The sequence below is a fragment of the Rhipicephalus microplus genome, chromosome 3, assembly GCF_043290135.1.
Source record: "Rhipicephalus microplus isolate Deutch F79 chromosome 3, USDA_Rmic, whole genome shotgun sequence".
NCBI classification, from domain to species: Eukaryota; Metazoa; Arthropoda; class Arachnida; order Ixodida; family Ixodidae; genus Rhipicephalus; species Rhipicephalus microplus.
Genome location: NC_134702.1, coordinates 121,719,402 through 121,740,264, shown reverse-complemented (window position 1 = coordinate 121,740,264; position 20,863 = coordinate 121,719,402). Strand labels below are relative to the sequence as shown.

The 20,863-nt window shown below is 44.1% G+C and overlaps 1 protein-coding gene across 1 annotated transcript in view; it reads left to right on the top strand.

Annotated features, from left to right (window-relative positions):
* The first annotated feature begins 4,481 nt into the window (after positions 1-4,481).
* LOC142803906 (neprilysin-4-like) overlaps positions 4,482-20,863 on the top strand; it is a 47,622-nt gene continuing 31,240 nt past the window's right edge. Inside the window, exons 1-3 of the mRNA XM_075890195.1 lie at positions 4,482-4,639; positions 8,643-8,927; positions 20,494-20,631. Of these exons, the coding sequence (XP_075746310.1) occupies positions 20,587-20,631 (45 nt within the window). The 5' untranslated portion in view covers positions 4,482-4,639; positions 8,643-8,927; positions 20,494-20,586. The remainder of the gene's footprint in view (positions 4,640-8,642; positions 8,928-20,493; positions 20,632-20,863) is intronic.

The window sequence follows — 20,863 nt, the reverse complement described above, 5'->3', positions numbered from 1 at the left end:
ATTCCCATGCTTGAGTGTGTGGCGTTTCCAATTTTCTTTTCGTAACCACACCTTTGTCTCCTTTTTCCCACCTTACTTTTTCAGACACCTTTCCCTTTTCCCAGCGTAGGGTAGGAACAAGAAATGTTCTTCTGGTTATCACAGCTGTTTACTAAACCGCAATTTCTCCTACCTGCAGCGTTTACACCGTCATTGCGCATGCGCGCCCCCTACCCCTCTCTCTCCTCTCCTATGCTTCATTCTAAAGCCTCGCGACGCCGACACAGGCAGCGTCTGCTAGGGAGTTTTTTTAAATTAAAAATTCAAACGATATCTACGGAGAGAATGATGATGAGTGGGGCAAAACTTCGGAGGATTTTATCTTCAAACCATGAATCATCCGTACGCTGGCCACGTCCGTGCGTATGTCTGTCAGTTCTTTCGTCCATCCGGACGTCTGTCTGTGTTTCTGTCTGCCCGTCTGTTAATCTATCTGTCTGTTTCTTTGTCAATTTGTCTATCTGTATGTCTATCCGTCCGTCTGTTTATCTACTGAACACTAAATTTACCGCCATTTCAAAACTTTTCATCATATATTCATCATATACAAGCAGGCCATCAACAGAAATTTCAAGAACTAACCGACAGGTGGCAACCAAAGATATGTAAAAATCACAGCATATTCATGGAGTGAATAATAATGAGTGGGGCGAAGCATTAGGAGGTTTTATCTCTAAGCTGTGAAGCGTCCTTACGTCGTCTGTCTGTCTGTCTGCCTGTCTGTCTGCCTGTCTGCCTGTCTGTCTGTACACCTGGCTCTCCGTTCATCTGTGTGTATACCCGTCTGTCTGTACGAGTGTCCATCATCCGTCCATTTTGTGAACACTAAAAGTACCGCCATCTCGCATCATTAGTCATGTATTCATCAAATACAAGTGCCGCTATCCAGCGAGCATTCTAAGAACTAAGCGAGAGGTGGCTACTTACTATTACAACTGCATACATTGGGGCCGCACAACCCACGGTTTAAGGTGGTGGTGGTGAAAACATTTAATAACCATTAAATGGTTACAGAGAGGTGATTGGGTTGGGGCCTTATTGGCCTCCTACCTTCACAGAACTAAGTGAAACCCCTATTCCGGGGCTCCATTGGCAAGCAACGCCGCCCGCGCCCGTTGAACCAGAGCCTCTTGGGCCTTCAGGTCTTGACAGCTGTGCAGGGCCACCTCCCAGTCCTCTCTCGTGGGATTGGGGTTGGGGGGGATAGATGGATTAGACTGGCACGCCCAGACGATGTGAAAGGTGTCAGCCACCTCACCACAGAACTGGCACGTGCCATCAAAGGATGAATTGAAATGTTTTAGCACCGCCGGGCACAGTACAGTATTGGTAAACAGTTTTAAAAGGAGGCGCTCGTCAGCGCGATGCAGTCCCTTACAAGGGTCTGGATAGCGCCGGTGCTCCTCCTTGTAGTAATTGGTAATATCTTTGAATGAAAGGGCCGAATTGTCTGATTGCGAGTAGGCTTCCAAAGACAGGGAGATAGCCCGGGAAGAGAGTGCGCGGGCGGCCTGATCGGCCTGTTCGTTACCCCTGAGTCCTTGGTGACCGGGTGCCCAAACCAGATTTCGCGGAGTTGGATTAACGTATCGGCAGCTAGGTTCCAGTATGCGCTGAGCAAGCGGTGAAGCCCACCCTAGCTGATAGTTCCGACATGCCCCTCGTGAGTCGGTGATGATATGTTTAGAAGAGCAATAGGTGAGAGCCAGAGTGATGGCAATCTCCTCCGCGTGTGTTGCGCTGTAGGCTTTGAAAGTGAGCCCGTTTACGGTGTTTGCGTTGTGTATGACTGCGGCAGTATACCACCCCCCATGGTGCGGGCCAGCAACGTCCACGTAGCACACGTGTTCCTCTTGACCAAAGTGTCGCTGCAACGCTTCCGCGCGCGCCTGGCGGCGACCACTGTGGTTTTCTTTGGACATGTTGCGTGGAAGGGGTCGGACCCGGAGGGCGCGTCTCCAAGGTTCTGGCACTCTCACCCTTTCCTCAATATAGTAATCGTGTTTGATGTGTATTCGGTCCAAGAGGCGGCGACCGGAATGGGTCTGTGCAAGGCGCGTGTATTGGTTAACGAGGTGGGCTTCTCGAAGTTCCCGGTAGGCATTCACCACGCCTAGGGCCAGAAGTCTCTGGTTGGACGTAATGATAGGGAGGTCGAGAGCCCGCTTGATAACTTTACGGTGGATGACCTCGAGTTGATCATCCTCGTGTTTGCGTAGGTGCAAGTAGGGAGTCGAGTAGAGTATTCTACTCGTTACGAAAGCATGGGCAAGCCGCATTGCATACCTTTTTCGTAATCCGCCCCGCTTGTTGAAGACCCGGCGGACCATACGGCCCACCTGGTCTCCCACCGTGCGAAGTTTGGCTATTGTGGTGTCGGCCTTGCGTTGGTGGTGTATGAAGAGGCCAAGGACGCGGATCTCCTTGGCCTCACGGATCGGTCCCGAGGGAAGACTGATATGGAGCTGAGTTGTGTCCTGAGGGGAGGGACGTACGTGCACAAATTCTGACTTAGCCGGGGCACACTGGAGTCCGCAGTAGGTTCCGTAGTCGTCGACTACAGTCGCTGCTGCTTGCAGGCATGACTCCATGTGACCCAGGTTACCTTGCGTGGCCCAGATCGTGATATCATCCGCGTAAAGAGCGTGATGTATCCCTGGTAAAGAAGCCAATTTGGGGGGAAGATGAAGCATGGCTATATTAAATAGGAGGGGAGAGAGGACCGCGCCTTGAGGAGTTCCCCTCGAGCCGATGACGTAAGGCCCATGTTCCTCATCTTGTATGCGTATGTAGGCTTGATGGTCTGTAAGAAACTGTCTAACATAATTGAATGTTTTATAACCACAGTTGGTCTGACTGAGGTGGTCAAGGATTACCTCATGCTTCACGTTGTCGAATGCCCCTTTAAGATCCAAGGCCAGGACTACCTTGTCATTGTGGGGGCATTCAACAGGATCTAATATGTCATGGTGGAGCTGTAGAAGTATATCCTGGGCTGACTTCCGAGGGCGGAATCCAAACATGGTGTCCGCAAAAGTGTGCTGTGTTTCTAGAAACTCGGAGAGTCTGTCGCGCACCATCGTTTCCATCAGCTTGCCGACACAAGACGTGAGGGAGATGGGGCGAAGGTTCTCCACGTCAATAGGTTTACCTGCCTTCGGGAGGAAGGTCACGAGAGCTGATTTCCATTCAAGAGGGAGAGGAGTTTCTCCGTCCCAAATGCTATTGATGTATTTGAGGAGCGTGGCGTAGGCTGCGTCGGGAAGATTGGCCAACAGTTTGACCGTAACCTGGTCACGCCCTGGTGCAGTGCCACGCTTCATCTTGCGTAAGGCCGCCTGGAGGTCGTGGAGCTGGAACGGGGTGTCCAACTGCGTGTTCTTTTTGCCTGCGTAGGAGTATGCGGCCACCCGGGGGTCCTTGGTGGTGCACAGGTATCGGTCCCTGAGCGTGTTTGCCAGCTGTGTTGTTGTTCCTGTAAAGTTGTGCATGACCTTATGTAAGTGACGTTGAGTTTCCGTGCGTGTTTGTGTTGGATCGATGAGAGCGCGAAACAGGCGCCACGTGTTGCGACCAGACATCTGGCGTGCAGCCGTGTTGCACCTGTCCACCCAGTTAGTGTCGGCTAGCTGAGCAGCATATTCCGCAGCTTGCTCCGTGAGTTCTAGGATGCGTTTCTTGAGGCGTCTGTTATGTTTCTGTTTTTTTCCATCGTTTGGTGAGGCTGCGGTGGGCCTGCCAAAGATGGAGGAGGTGGTTGTCCACGTCCGTTTGAGTTTCCGTGAGCTGTATCAGCTGTTCGTGTTGTTTCAGTGTAGACGTCAGTGATTTAGACCAGGTGTCGTATCCCGACTCGAGAGGGTCTACAATAGGTAGAGTGGTTAATAGGTAGAGTGTTTAATACTGTACTGTGCTAGAAACAATAATACACAATGAGCTTACGTCCCACAGACTGGCAAAAATTTTACCTGGCTGTGGCATGTCTGGTTTTTCTGTTCGCGTGTCTGCCCGGTACGTTTTTCGCACAAAAACATCTAGATCCTCTTCCTTCAGTAAAATAGCCTATATTAGGCAGTGCTACGGCTTCTCAAAAGTTGTCGACTTTCTTTCAATAAGTGAGGGACGAGAGCAATGTTGACTACATGCTGAAAGTGATGTTTACGTCGATTTCTTTAAATAATTGTGATTCTTTCTGTTTTACTCAAGCGGATACGATGAACGATGAAAATAGTAAATAATAAAACGCCACGCAGTTTTTGATTTCTCAATTTCTTGTGAACAAGCCTAATTGAAAAAAAACTATCCCATCAAGGTGCCCATGTTTAGAAGAAATATGTCATGATAAAAATGCCAAGGTACTGCAATCTGCTGGTTCGCAACTGAGTATTTCTGTTACTTGCGCTGGTGACTCTAGGACACTGAGAGACGAGCTCTCTACAGGAAGAGTTTTCCCGAGGGCGGCACTGCGGAGGGCCGAGAAGGCCGTTGGAGCACCGGTCTCCTTACGAGCTTGGTCATTGTGTGCTTAGGACTGCTGTGCAGCATACTTGTAATCGCATATTTGGTATCCAGTGGATCATCGGAGCAAGACAGCACCACAGTGAGTACCATACCGTATAGTGCTCAAGTAGCTACTACCATAGCAATATTATGATTGCGTAAAGTCTTCAAACGTCATGTCTGTAACTTCCTGATAACCGTTTACGTGATAAGTGTCAACTATTTCCGGCAGACAGAAAGCAAATATCGTCACTAAAGATGAACACTCCGAGTATAAACGCACTCTGGAAGCTGCGTTTTTTGAAAAATAATTAACTAGTGCCGATCAAAATATGTAGAAAAATTCACATAGTATTCTACCTTGTTTTGGTCCTAAAAGCACAGCGTTTAAAGTTCCCACAGGGTTACTCTTTTTCGAAAGCGAAATAACGTAGAGCCAGTAAACAGACCTGACGAGATGCAGAGAATCAAGTTAAAACGGCAGTGGTGGTGGATAGCAGAGGGCGACAATAAAATGTATGCAATGATATTCTTCATGCGGTTTTATGTTTTTTTATTTTAATAGATGACACGCTTTTGACTCTGAGACAAATAACGTTGTCCTTATTTCTTGCGCAAAAAAGGATGCACCACTTACCAAAGCTTCAATGAGGAATTCAAAAATGAACTTCCTAGTATAAGTATAGTATACACCGAAAGTATAATTGATTATTGATAAAGAACAATAATTCTAAAAGTGAGTATTTCAAAGTTTAAAAGGTGATATATCGCTGCAATAGGAATTTTGAGACCATCTTAAGGTACGAAAGAGTAAACCCAACTTTACAGCGGACGTAATACATTGTACTCTTTTCAGGCGCAAGACACACGAACAAATTCAACATAGCTTTTTACTAAATGTACAAAGGGTGATTGCGTCCATTCTATTACATTTAAGTGCACCTGCACTTGCTCAAACGTTATCTGCGTGATCGAATGTTCATATTACACATTATTTGCTGCGAGTGGCACCGTGCTCTATCGATGATGCACTCTAAAGCAAAATTACCCGAAAAAGGAGTAACGGAGCCCAATAGACGCGCGCGATGAAGGGATAGACCGTGGAGCAGCAACCACAGAGGGAAGTGTGCCGCGCGAAACTACTTAGGCTCCAAACACGCTTCAAAGGAATGAACCGGCCGGGAATTGCAGGCAGCGCGAAAAGCGTTGCCAAGGTGACCAGCGCTCCTTCTCCACAGAACACATGAACTTCTCCTCCTCTGCTGGCTCAGTCTTTCCCCGTATTTTGCCGGCGACGTCACGTTGCGTCGCGCTCGGAGTGCTCGACCATGGCCGCCTGAATTCGACGATCTACGAATTACGACGTGGTGCTTGTGTGTACGCTTGAATGAGCGTGAACTGCTGCTTTAGCGTTTCACTGCACCCATGAAGTCTGGAGCAAGCCACGACAGGTCCCCACCGCGCTGTATATCTCTGGGCTCAAGATAGTCACGACCAACACACGACAGCAACAGTTGGGAAGGCCAATATGGCTGCCGAGAAGAACAGGCCTATCGGATATATACTTCAGTCTGACTCAGGGCAGAAAGAAGCGCTGGATTCTAAGGCAAGTAGGTTATCATTCTTTATTCTACTCTACTTGTCGCGTGTGCAATACGGATCGCGCTTGCTGGCAACGAGCTCGGTCGTGTTGTATATCGCACACGCGAAATGCATCGCGAAGGTCACCTTCGCCATCTGCACTTCACCTGTGCTTTGCAACCACCTGCAAATATGCCGCCATTGCCGTCGGCCTCCTGTAAGCTCGCTCATCGAGTGCTCGCCTGTCTTCGCCACCGCGATGAACTTCGGGCTGACAATATTGGGCTGAGACTTGATCACTGCGTTGAAAGTCATCGAAAACAGGTTGCGGGTTCTCGTAAAGAGCTTGGTTGTAATATGTCGCGCGCTGTAAGTGCACCAGCACGGGCTAGCGGGGCTTTCGCTAGCGTCGGAACTCACTGAAAATTGGTCGCCATTACAGTTGGCTTCCCGCCAGTCGGTCGCAAGCAGCTCAGGGCCGTCCGCTGGCCGCGGCAGCAGACTCACGTTTGCGCGCTGCACTCGCTCGAGTTAAAAGGACCGCATGACCGTCGATTTCTTCGGCGCTAGCTCCAAACTAGCTCGGCGCTGTTCGCGGCAGCGGCGAAGCTTATACGCTTGCTCTCCCTTTCGAAGTTCGCCGGCGGCAAACACACCGCGTGCAGCCCCGTGTTTGGCCTCGCGTTCGCTTGTTCGAGCTGAGCGACGTCGCTAACGACTCACCGACTTCTTAGTGGCACGGTGGTTCGCGGAGTTGTGGCTACAGCCGCCGCTCCTATGCTGTTTCGCTACAAGGATCGAAATGAGTCTTTGACGTTGTGTGACATGTCGGTGAAATTAGTAGCATGTCCTATCTCACGCATGTTTTCATTTCATCTTGCACGTATTTCTCATATGCATTTGTAGTCTTCCTCTGTCACGTGTGACTCACTATTTTACATACTTATTGTGCAGCCGTGGGCACATATCGTGCTAAAGACTGTGTGCGCTGGCGTCTGCGATGCCTGTCATCCATCTATTTCGTCAGAGCTCCTTCAGAAGGACTGTGCGAGATGTGAACGTAAAGTTATTTGTGTGTCATATTTTAACGCTTGTTTTTATATTAACGTGCACTTGTCATATGCGTGCATCTTCATCTTCTGTCACGTGTGTCTAACTATTTTTACTATGTTATTGTACGTGCAGCCGTGGGAACACAACAGGCAGAAGGCTGCGTGCACTGGCGTCTGCAATGCCTGTCATCTATCGCTTCCGCCGGAGGAGCTCCCCAAGGAGTGAACAAGATTTGACATCGAGACTGGACTTGTACACTTCACCATGAGTTCACTTAAAAGAATGGAGAAACTTCAATGTGAATGTAGAAAAATCAAAGATTTTGATGCTTCACTTTCGTCGTTTGTTGTTGCCGTGATTGCGAAAGCAGTTACACATAGGTGGCTAACTAATTTTTCGCGTGTTCTTTTCTGCGCAATTTGTTGCTCACTGCGCAGAAAAACAGGTGAAAAAAATATCAGGCTTGGCGGGAAATCAACAAAAAGAATGTTTGAACTTGGGACAAAAAGTTCATCCGATTGGAGTATTTGAGTGGACCAACCGTTCGTCCGGCAAGGAGCAACTGTGATGACTAACGGTTGCCCGGTAAGGTGTAAATGTGGGGATTAACAGTTGCCCTATAAGATGCAAGTGTGAGGATTGTTGTTAGTCTTTTGAGGTGAATTGTGGGACTAACGGTTACTCACTAAGGTGTAAATGTGAGGACCAAATGTTAGTTCTTAGAGCTCATCTGTGGGGACTAACTGTTAGACCCAGTGCCGCTAGTCCTTAAAGAGATTAGTGGTTGTGGTAGCCCCATTAGTCCCCAATTGGATGAACCACACACCCTTTTAACACCCTTTCGCCTTAGAGTGTGAGAGATATTGCACTTCGTGGTTAACACTTATACTGCGTTATTTTATTTTATGTTGAGAGTGGCAAGTTGGCGTTTAATCTGGTCGACCATCTGGATTGCTACATGCGAACCTCGAGCATTATTTATATATTTTAACTAAAAACTGTAAACGCTACGAAGAATTCAGTTACCTGATTAAGTAGAAAAAATAAATTTTAGGCACAACAGAATATGCGTTACTTACTATAACACGGTTATGAAGTGGTACATTCAAACGCTCGTCATCTGCCATAAAACAAAAGACCAAATGATCAATAAAATTATCACCATGCTAAAAATTTTGATACCAGGATGAGGGATAAATACTCCGAAATTACGGAGGAGTAATGAACATATATCGATCATTAGGCTATACGGTTGACTGCATTGCCACGTAAAGCGCCAACTCCGAAACTTTCGTAGGTATCTTTAACCGTTTTGTGCCGGCAATATTGACGAATATGAAGGGTGCGCAACTAGAATGCCATCTATTCTTAGGCAACAAGCTCTGCGCAGTGAAACAAGAGTTTCCAGAGAATAACAATATACGCAATGACCTGCAACTACATTATACGTTTTCTGCCTTTACTAACAGGCTGACAAAGTGACAACACTCGACATTCCGGAAACACCAACGATCAAGCTATCGTGGTCATCGGATGACAATCGAGAGCATGCCAGGAATACCTCGGAAAGCACACCTAGCGGACAGGCGCATGTCGTTCCGATTCCTCATTCAGACAGCAATGACTGCACGGGGCTTACGTGCCGCTTACTGGCAAATTGGTTGCGCGAAAGTATCGACTACACCATTTCTCCGTGCGATGACTTCTACAAGCACGTCTGTGGAAAATACCGAGGCTACAACACCTTCTTCGACGTACGTGAGCAATGATACCAACATTTTCCTTCTTTGATTGCATTACACCATTACCTTTGTCAGATGCTGCATTTAAAGATTACAGAGGCTTTAATTGCTCAACATATTTCAGTAATCCTTTTGTTTCATTTCACCGGCAAGCGAACGCCAACATGCCGGTTTGATGACAATAATAGTGGCCAGAATAGCTCGCCAGCCTTCACTACCGACGACAAACACATATATCAGTGTTTTCAACGGAAGTGAAATTTTTCTTAAGCATGTAGAACTGTGCCTAATCACTATATAACGATTGATTGATATGTGGGGTTTAACGTCCCAAAACCACTCTATGATTATGAGAGACGCCGTAGTGGAGGGCTCCGGAAATTTAGACCACCTGGGGTTCTTTAACGTGCACCCAAATCTGAGCACACGGGCCTGATCACTATATAAAGAGACTTGTTAGTATCTTCTATACAGTACATGCGCGAGTTTCTCTGTGAGACTAAGTATGCGCGTTGAACGCAGAATCCTACGACGACGCGATCAATAAAAGTCACACGTACGCGCGTCCTTCTGATAAGGATTTATATAGAGCTGGATTACATGTTTATGGGCGCAAGGAGCTGAGATACGCACAGACTTCATCTAGGAAAGATCTTTCCTTCTTCATGACCTAAAAAATAGATGAAGCTACGCATTAGTGGTGCGAACACTGAGAAAGTAGCTGAGCTGTTGGCTTTCTCCCCTTTTCCTTCTTACTACTCCCTATTGCTTCTCACCCTCCCCTCCTGCCCACACTCGCTTTTCTACCTCCTTGCCACAATATACCCTAACACGCTGCGCTAAGCTTTCTCTAGGCTTGAATTCTCTTCTAATTACGTTCACACACTTTATAAAATAACTTTTGTTTCCGACCCCCTAGCTAAACCATAATTTACATCACTGTGCTAACCTTCACTCCTACTCTTCCCCGCCTCAATCTTTCATCGCTTCACAATACCCTGACTCAATTTTCTTATACAAATACTTTACGATACACTGTAGGAATTGGCTGTGCATTAGCCTCTCCCCGTCCTCCATTTCTTTCTTCTCACCCTCAGTGAATCATCCTAACGCTCACTCCCATCTCCCAATACCTTTCTGTATGCATTCGTCTTCCATATTCTCTCTTCGTTTTGCTTTTACTGAGCCCTACATCACTTCTGAGCCCTCTATGTAAGCCTCCAGGTTTCCGCTCCGTAGGTAAGTACTGGCAAGATGGAACTTCTATATACCTTCCTCTTGAGGGATAGTGGTAATCTACCAGTCATGATTTGAGAGTGCATGGCAAATGTGCTCTGCCCCAAACTTATTCTTCTAGTTACTTCAATCTCGTGGTTTGGCTCCGCGCTTAGTACCTGCCCTAAGCATACATACTCTTTAACAACTTCCAGCACATCTCTACGTGTCACTAAGTGTTGTTTTTTGCCGAGATTGTTGCACATTACTTTAGTTTTGTGCATACTAATTTTCATAACTACTTTTCTGCGTTCCAAGTCGAGTTCAGAAATCACGAGTTGTAGTTAGTCTCCTGAGTTACTCATGAAGGCATTGTCATCAGAGAATCGCAGGTTACTAAGGTACTCTTCATTAACTTTTATCACTAACTCTTCCCAGTCTAGTGTCCTAAGCAGCGAGTGATGGAAATGAAAATGATAGGTGTAACTTTAAGAGACAAGAAGACAGCAAAGTGGGTCAGAGAAGAAACCGGGGTAAAGGATATCATGGTTGAAATCAAGAAAAAAAAGTGGACATGGGCCAGACACGTAGCACGCAGGCAGGATAACCAGTGGTATTTAAGGGTAACTGACTGGATTCCAAACGAAGGCAAACGCACGAATGGGAGACAGAGAATTAGGTGGGCCAATGAGATTAAAGAGCTTGCGGGTATAACATGGCAAAGGAAAACACAAGGCCGGATTCATTGGCGAATAATAGAAGAGGCTTTTGCCCTCCAGTGGGCGTTGTCAGGCTGTTGATGATGATGATGACATTATTCATCACCCTCACACTTCTCTTTTGCTGCCTATATATGCTTTGAATGCCCCCTTCACCCTTAATTCCCTTTATTACTCATTTGCTGTGTTATACTATGCTTCATTTTGACTTAGCGTGCGATGGCACAGCTAGGATGAGATATTGTCCGTTCAATTGGCTCTCCCTCACTCGACCAGACAATGTGGTATAGGCCGAATGGAACAGGCAGCAGTTTAAAAATTACATTATTATTCTCTTGTGGACTACCTAAGAATATATATATATATATATATATATATATATATATATATATATATATATATATATATATATATATATATATATATATATATATATATATATATATATATATATGTATATATATATATATGGGATATGGCACAACGGGAGCGTTGTCAACACGGATAAATATATTTATTTCCCAACAGTTTCGGGAGGGGTCCTCCCTTCGTCAGGGGATGAGTATAACTCATTCCCTGGTGAAGGGAGGACCCCTCGCGAAACTGTTGGGAAATAAATATATTTATCCTTGTTGACAACGCTCCCGTTGTGCCATATCCCATACCTTCACGAAGACTAACTGGCCCATTGATTTATTACTCCCACTATATATATATATATATATATATATATATATATATATATATATATATATATATATATATATATATATGTATATATATATGTATATATGTATATATATATATATATATATATATATATATATATGTGTGTGTGTGTGTGTGTGTGTGGTAGGAGAAACAATATTCTTTCGCGTATGCGCTTACGAGAGTTCTGCAATCGAAAGCACGAATGTGTGAGCCGGTTCCTACTAAGCGCCTTCTGAGAGCACTGACCGTTGGGCGTGTTGGTGTTTTATAGTGTTTTCACTCCATCCTGTCCAAAAGTCGATAAAGCATAAATCGCTGGGCATCCTCTGTGTCCGTTTATACGGGACTATTAAAAAAAGGGTTGATAGTACAGCTCTTGTTTCCGCAGTTGACTTTGTCTTTCGTGTATTCGCACTAGATTGAAACATGAATTCACATGAAATCGCTACCTTACTCTTGCTTGCTACACACGCAGTGTCATCAAGTGACGCGAATGCGGAGGTTTTTTTTTAGTGTAATCTTTATGATTTTATCCCCCACACTGTGGCGCTTGCTAGTTCTACGAATAATTCTATATTTTTTCATGTTATCGTACTTGCAAATCTCTCATGCAAGGTTGTGGTTGTTTGGCATCGATGAATATTGCTTGCCTAATATATCACAAAGTTAACGCATTGGAGTGGCTATCAGCGAAATACTATTTCCAAAGCAGAAAATACTGACACACAGTGTTAGTTTTATTATATATGAATGCAGGCTGCTTCGGACAAACTAATACAAACATCCCGATTTAACAATTTTGGTCCTTTCTGAATGTGAAATGCATACTGTTGATGAGTGCACTTATTTTATGATGTTAATATCTCACTAGCGACTAGACGTTTGCCACACGAGAATTTTCAGCGCACTGGAGAATGAATTTTCCCAATACATCGCCGCAGGACATATGAAACTCAAGACAACTACTACGAAAATATCCCTTAGACAAGCTCGATTTCGTGTGATGCAATCCACTTCCGCGATTCTTTTCAACTATAAAAAACAATTGCATAATCAAAACGTTTCGATGCAATTATTACAAAGCAGCCCAAGTAGCGCTCACAATCATAGGTCGTCAATGATCGTTGTGCAGTGAGCGCCACAAATCGTAGTTCTGTGAGTCTCAAAGGCATTCTTAAACATATATATTCGCAATATTGAATTCAGCCATTACGTGTTTTATCGGTGCATTCTCCTTAGCAAGCAAATGGCAGTTTGTGCCGAGACGGGCGTAACATTTTAAAGGCGTTCAATTCTCGACCACACCTACCACTAGTGAAGTAAATACAGCACTCAATATGTAACCCGCAGTTTACGGCATCGAATCCCACCCAGTTTTGGCAGCCATAATTTCTGAAAAAGGGAAAATATAGGTGTACGTTAATGAACCCTATCTTATTCACATTTCCAGAACGCTTGTTTATGCCTTCCAAGATAATCATGCCTTGTTATTAGAGATTTAAATAAAAAATAGCCCTATTGTTACTGCAAGCGGATACAAGTCCGGCATGTATTATGCCTCACACTGACTTCAGGAATGTGGTCGCTGTTGGGCTGACTCAGCGGCGGCGTAAAGAATGGTTAGATTTCGCAGGTCTATTGTCATTGATCTATTGATTAATATGTGAGGTTTAACGTTACGAAACCATCACAAGATTATGAGAGACGCCGTAATGGAGGACTCCGAAAATTTAGACAACCTGAGTTTTATAACCTGCACCCAAATCTCAGCACACGGGCCTGCAGCATTTTCGCCTCCATCAAAAATGCAGCCACCGCAGCCGGAATTCGATCCCGCAACCTGCGGGTCAGCAGCCGCGTACCTGAACCACGAGAGCACCGCGGCGGCGCTTGGCCACTTGGCAGCATGAACGGTATGGTCCTTTTTGTGGCAACAGACGCTTTTCCAACACGGAGCCCAACAACAGAAAGCCCAACGCGGAGAGCTGGAAACCAAAGAGTGACAAAAAATCTAGTAAAAATGTCGGAAAGCAGCTATCATAACGAAAAGTTTAGCCCGCTTGTGACTCTGTTATCCGAACGCACGGGACATGTCATGCAAGGTCGGTGTGGACAGTTTGCGGGTCAGTGAATGGAAGCATCATCGTGTTCTTACGCAAAGTAGGATTTCGGCCGAATAAGAGAGAGAGAAAAAAAGGCGGATAACCAGCTATCACGTGCGAGGCCGTCTCCTACACTAATGCGAAAATATAGCCAGTCTTTTTGTTCGGCCAACACATACTTTACAAGAGTATCGGGTAATATTTTGGTTGATTTGTTCCGTCAAATTCTTCGTCTGAGCAATGAAGGCATGGTTGGCTTATCTTCGGTCGACCAAGATGTGATTATGTAATTGATGATGTCAACTGAGGAGGCACTGCGGGCTTGTTGGTGTTCGATATTATGTCTCTCTGTTATGTGTATTCTTCTCTGTACCATCCTAGATGCAATAAACATCAGGTCATTGATGAACCTGAAAAAAAAAAAAAAACGCCAGGCCTGCGCGGAAGATGCAGCACAGTCACAGCGAAAGTTAGAAGAGTGGCCTTTCTGAGCCTTTCAAAACAATCATTAAGTAATGACTGCAAACACTTTTGCTTCATACCCACGAGGGCAATAATATTGAATTTTTCGGGGTAGTAGGCTGGCATTCGCTATGCTATTTTTCGTTATTCTACTAAATGACGAAAAGTTTGCCCTGTCAATCGCGCAGCGAGTTCGAATTGTGCGAGCAATCGCAAACATTGTAGCGTATTCTGTGACAACGGCGATTAATTCATTTCCCGAGACACACATCGGGAACTAACCGGGCAAGTTGTAGCCGATATGAAAAAACGGCTCATACTCGCTCATGTGAAACAGCTCACGTAAATGTTTTTTTTTCAGTTTTAGCCCTTTAGGTGCAAATTTGGATGAACTTCCGTAAATGCCAAAATTTTGCACAACATTCTAAGATACTCAAAATTACAATCAAAGAAAGTTTTTTTCAGGTGAGCTTCGTTATATATTCTTAATATATATATATATTTACATAATTACTCATTCTGACGTCAGTAATCTTCAACTTTGACCCCGCCACGGTGGTTTAGTGGCTAAGATACTCGGCTACTAACCCGAAGGTGGCGGGATTGAATCCCAGCTGCAGCGGCTGCATTTTCGATGGAGGCGAAATTTCTGTAGGGCCATGTGCTCAGATTTAGGTTGACGTTCAAGAACTCCAGGTGGTCTAAATTTTTGGAGTCCTCCACAACAGCGTCTCTCTTAATGATATGGGGGTTTTGGAACGTTACATTCTACATATAGATAAATCATCATCAATGTTCAATTTCGACACATAAAAAGACAAAACATAGGCTACTAATGCACGCGCAATTCGTTTCTAGCTGCCTTCATTTTGAGCAAAAAAAAATTATACTTATAAAGTTTGTCCTAAAAGGTGGCGCGTCGAGCGACACGCTGAACATTCCAGTGATTTCACTAAAATGATCAGTTACGGATTGACGCTGCACATGGGGGTTCAATGAAGACGCGTAGACCATGGAGAAGCTTCAATATTTTAGGCGCACTGTATATTGCTCTTTCTTTTTCACTGGTCTGAGGGACTGGCAAAGCAAGTTGCGTTCGCATAAGTAGACGCTGCGCCCAACGAAGAGTAAGGTTTTTTTTTTCTTAATAAATGACGCCGCACTGCGTTACTATAGATATGCATGACCAGGTTATGCGTAGGTCCTTGCAATGAGAAGCAGAATGATCTGAGGGAAATATACAGTAAAATAAGTGATGAAGTGTTGCGATACCAACAGGGCCCCTGATACAAATGCGGCGCATCAGTGACCAAGGCCTAACGGCTATTTCATGAATAAACGTGATATACTGGCAAGCCATCCGAGGTTCACTGTGCTTTTGTATGAGTGGTTTGCGGAAACACTCCCAAGTGAGTCTGGCTGCGGAGCACTTAACGTTACAAAACTGTCCAAAGAGGCAGTAATCAGACAGTTCACATGATCCCTGGTAAAGGAGAAGTTATTTGGCGTATGTACAGTACCTGGCGAAAAGCGAACAAGATAACACAGAAACGTGGTGAAGACTAGATAGTGAAGTCATGCATAGCATAAAAAGACCAAATAGAGTGCTGTAAAGAGCAAAAATAGGAGATGATATGGGTAGAATTGGTGCTCATAAAGATGTGGTCGTAAGATGACGTCAAGAGGTCAGGCAACCAGAACTGCAAAAACAACTGAGGTCTCGGACTAATCTAAGCTCACACACGCTGTATGCATTGTAAGAACGCAAGGTGTGCCGCCATCGATACACGAACGGGAGATAATGCTGGGGTAAGGAATTTCCCGAGACTGCGAGAAAAGTGTACGTTCATTACTAATCATTGCGTTTCAGCCTCTGTAAGCGCTCAAACAGGCACATCATCCACTTTTTTATCGAAACGTCTTTGTCATGTAGCCACAGCCATAAGATAATTTCCTGTTTTGTATGTCAGTGAAGTGTCGCCTTTGGGAGCTGCACTACTTAGTTTTCCTATGATGCACGGCGATTAATTGGCGAAGGTGAGCGACGGGTCAAATGCTACACAGAACATTGCTTGGTTCTGTAGTTTCGGCAAGCGGTAGTGTCGTGCAGCCGAGTTTAGCGCATCAAGGTTCACTGGGGCAGCGCGAGGATATGCCGCACAAATATACGATGTTGAATGATAGTGAAAAATAGCGGCGAATGCAACCTATTTCGTTACAGTTCAAGCATATAGACCTGTCATCACGTGTGCGCCAATGAATCACGTGTGGGCCAATGAATATTATGGTGCCCAAACTATAGGCCCCTTGTTGGCTGTACAATTGAACAGCGGATATCGCGGGAACGACGTAAAGCACACATTGGCTGAGTAGCAGCGTTGACCACTTCTTCAAAGAGTGGGCAATCTCTTATGGGGTCTTCAGTATTGCAGGATGCCTTGTAGATAAACAAATGGAAACCGTCACCAGAGACGCTTTATGAATGTGGCTTACAGTAAGGTTCCGTAGAGATTGGTGCGTGGTCCCAAATTTCCTTCTGGGTAGCTCATCGGCGTCCAATCGGCTTTCAGAAAATGTGTTTCAGTTTTAATGTTCATGCATCCCAGCTGGTCAAGATCTGCTTGTGCACATCAAACCACACACGCGCCGTTTTCCTGTACAGTGACTGATATTTTCAAGTATCAAATTTGAATCTCACAGCTTAGCCAAACTTGCGTGCTCTTAGTGAGGCAGCTCATTTTCGACGTGCACATTACCAATTTCACAGAAAGTAGCACAGTATAAGGGATGAGGGAAAACATCCTGGCTGGGTTTAGTTCTTCTTGCGGAGGCCTTATAAACAGGGCTGCCTGTCAACAAAATGCACTACAAAGCAGGCGCCTACTGCGAGTTCATTGATGTGTTTCGAATATATGCCCTGCTCCTCTATCGAATGAGGCTGAGGCGACAAAATAAAAATGCATTTAAAACAATTACTCTAGTGCAGCTAACGGGAGTAAATGAAAACCAAAGTGGAAAACCAGTAATAACCCGGTATCTCTGTACCGCACTAAATACGTGACACATTGTACGCTACAAACTTTCGCAGCTGATTTTTGAACACTTTTACAAGGGTACAACAAGTGAAAACCTTCGCTTGTTCTGGGATAAACGTGAAGAACCAGAAACTTCTTATGTTTTTAAATTACCAATAGGTTCTAGATCAGATTGCCGCTGGTTCACGCGAGACATAAAACGTGCGCTGAAGAAAAATAAAAGGATTTACAGACAAACAAGACGCTCGAACTGGCTTCTAGATTAGGAAACCTGTGAATATGTTTCAGCTGTAGCAAAAAGAATTATTCTTCAAACCAAATATATATTATTTAAAAAACGCTACCTAGCCTAATAATTACAGACACCATTTTTTTTTAAAACTCTGAACGCCAAAAACGACCACTCAACACCTGTATTGGTGAGAGAAGGCAGCACCTTATCTAAAGAACACCCTGCTGAGAAATTCAGTCACCGCTTCACTGAGGTATCAACTAACAAACTTGCACTGAATTATTCTCTCGTAATGCAACATATGCCAATTCAAAGTCCTTTTTCTGCAAACGTAATAACAGAGCATGGATTAGGTAGCGCTATCTACCGACTTTCCGTCAAAACCAATCGCGGCACCGACGACATCAGCGCGAAACTTCCTAATAAAACTCACCAACATACAGCCCACATGCTTGGGTATATTTTTAGCAATCCCATGCCTCTGGTAGTGAACGAGATGACTCAAACTCTGATAATGTGGTAGTTTAGGTCAGGTAACAGCAATAACCCCAAGAACCATAGGACAATTTCATTAACGTCCAATTCGCGCAAGTTACCAGAGCACATCACACCCTCCCAGGTCATTCGTCATCTCAATCGCAACAGTTTCTTTCTTCGCATACCAGGTGGTTTTAACAAAAAGTAATCATCTCATATTCAACTTTTTGAACTAGTGGCAGAGCGGCACATAGCTCTTTATATATCAATCTGTATCGATGTGATTTTAATAGACTTTCCCAGGGATAGCGGCAGCGTTCTTTATAACTGCCTGATGATAAAAAGAAGTCACCTCAGCCTTGACCATAAAACAATTACATATATTCAAGAATTTCTGAACAATAGGTTTCCGTCAGTAAAACTTTACTATATATCTCATCCAATATGAGTAACATCTGGTTTGTCATGAGGCCGTGTGCTGGGCCCTCTTCTCTTGAATCTGACATAGGTTTTTCAATTGGTCGCTATGCAGGTGATTGTAATTTTTACAGAAAAATACCTTGCACAGATGACACTTCAAAGCTACAAGCGAATCTCACGAGGCTAAAGGAATGGTGCAGCTTATGGCAGATGGAAACTACTGTAAAAGAAAATGAAAAACTTAATGCGCACTAACATCACTTCTGCACGGTTTAGCTCTTATATAAGCTTAGTAGAAAAAAACAAGCTATTTAGATATTTGGGCGTGATACTCGCTTTGCATGTAAGCTAGACTACACACATGCATCATATTTTTATTAAGGCTCTCAATAAAGGTGCTTGCATTTTACTCAGAGAAGTCCAAGACTGAATGCTTTTGATTCATTGATCCGGCCATCTTTGTATTACGCTTCATGCATATGGCGACCTTACCAACTCAGTCTTGCTAACATGCTCAATGTTTTACAGAATAAAGCTGCTCAGTTTATCTTGCCATTCTAGTCACGTTACATGAGTTTTCGTTACTAAAAGCAGAACTTAGCCGTATCAATCTTGCAATTTGCAGACATAATATTTGTATATAGTTCACTCGCTTTGTACCAGAAACCCATCCTGCGCCCGCCCCATCTCATGGTGTTTTTTTGACGTTTAACCTCACATATCAAATAATTAATCCCGTCTCATACCTTTGCAGCCCGTCATACCTGAACCCTCCTGTATCATGAACACAAGTTGGCCCTCTTTTTATCAAGGGCCAACAATTTTCTAAATTACGCATCATCATCAGGCATAATCAAGTGGAACCCGCTTGCATCAAAAATTACCGAAATGACAAATAATTTCATAGTTCACTTGATGCTGCCGGGCTATTTGTATGGCGAGGAACAATGAATCCCTGTCTGATTTGCCTCGCTTGATTTATTTACAGTTTTTGCTATATGTATTGTATTTCTTCCATGTATTTTCATACGTGCTGCTTTTGTTACTTTTTGTTCGTTTTTGTTTTGACAAATATCAAATTGAGTGATGTTAATACATGATTGTGTAATCATATTTACTCGCTGCTTCACTTTTTTTTTTGTTCTATTTGCTTTGTTCGCTGTTTATGTCGTTTTAAATGCATTTATTCAACTAAATACCTCCCTCCCCCATACAAGGTACAATTGCGTCTTGAGAGTATAGAAATAAATAAATGAATAAATAAATCAAAGACAAATGAATACACAAATAATTGAGGTTTTGTATGAAAAAGAAATACTGTACTATTTTGGGTCACTAAAAAAGTACCGTAGAAAAGTAATATACGCACTTACTTGCATTGGTACCTTGGAGCCTACTTCTACCCTTACTCTTACCAGTTACGTAATAGTGTCTGCGTCTGAATATGAGCTCTTTTTATCTTCATAAATGACCGGTTGATTCCAGCGCTAATATTTATCACTGCTCTTGATATTACGCACACGTTCAGGCACGACCGGATTCCAATTTATTCATTCATCCTTTGCAGGCACACTAACCTAGTGCTTCAAGTATTTGCATATTAAAAAAATGTTCACACGCAGTAGCATGTTTTAGGTTTACACAAAGCACACACAACATAATTTTCAGTGAAACAGAATATTGAAGTGTTGTTAGAGTGCCTCAGATTAGCGCAATAATCGCTTTGTAATTGACATTCGCGCAAGTATGAACGCTAATTCTGGAGCAATATCAGTGGGCGCTGCGGATGGGTTCCACCTTTTGGGGTATGGTTTGGTGTCGTTTGCGATACCGATAAGGGCGGACAAACAGACAGATGTGCAGATAGACAGACAGACAGACAGACAGACAGACAGACAGACAGACAGAGAGACAGACAGACAGACAGACAGACAGACAGACAGACAGACAGACAGACAGACAGACAGACAAACCAAAATTTCTGCGTCGTAGGTCCCCAAGAAAGACTATTTTCTTTAATAGAATTGTATTCCGTGCCACTTTGCTATAACGTTTGTCGGAATATTCACTGTATAGCAGCAACATTTTTTCGGCTATACGCTGCTCAGAAAAGTCCCACCCTCGCCTTAGAAATAACATATCGCTTCTGTACACGCGAAAATTTTTTGTAGAAGTGGTATAACAATGTACCGCGTAATTTCACAGGTACAAAGGGACTTGGACTTATCCATTCGATCCTACCTACTCATTTCGGAAATACCGAAGTCTAACCAACTTTCTTGGCAGAAGGCAGCCGCGATGTATCACGCCTGCATTTCTTACACGTCGTCGTATGAGCCAGAGGTAAGCTCAATTTTCGGGTCTCATCTTCATAGAAAGTTATAAATTTTTGTTTCTAACTGGCACATCGTTTAAAAGAAGGTCATAATGATAACAAAGTTTGTAGACACTTTCGATAATAATAGCTGCTGCTATAGCGAACTGAAAATGCCAGAGGGGAAACAAAAAAAGCCAGCGGCGCATTGTGGATCCTATTGCGAAACGAGGCGTCACTCGTCACTAGCGTCTACTGCCA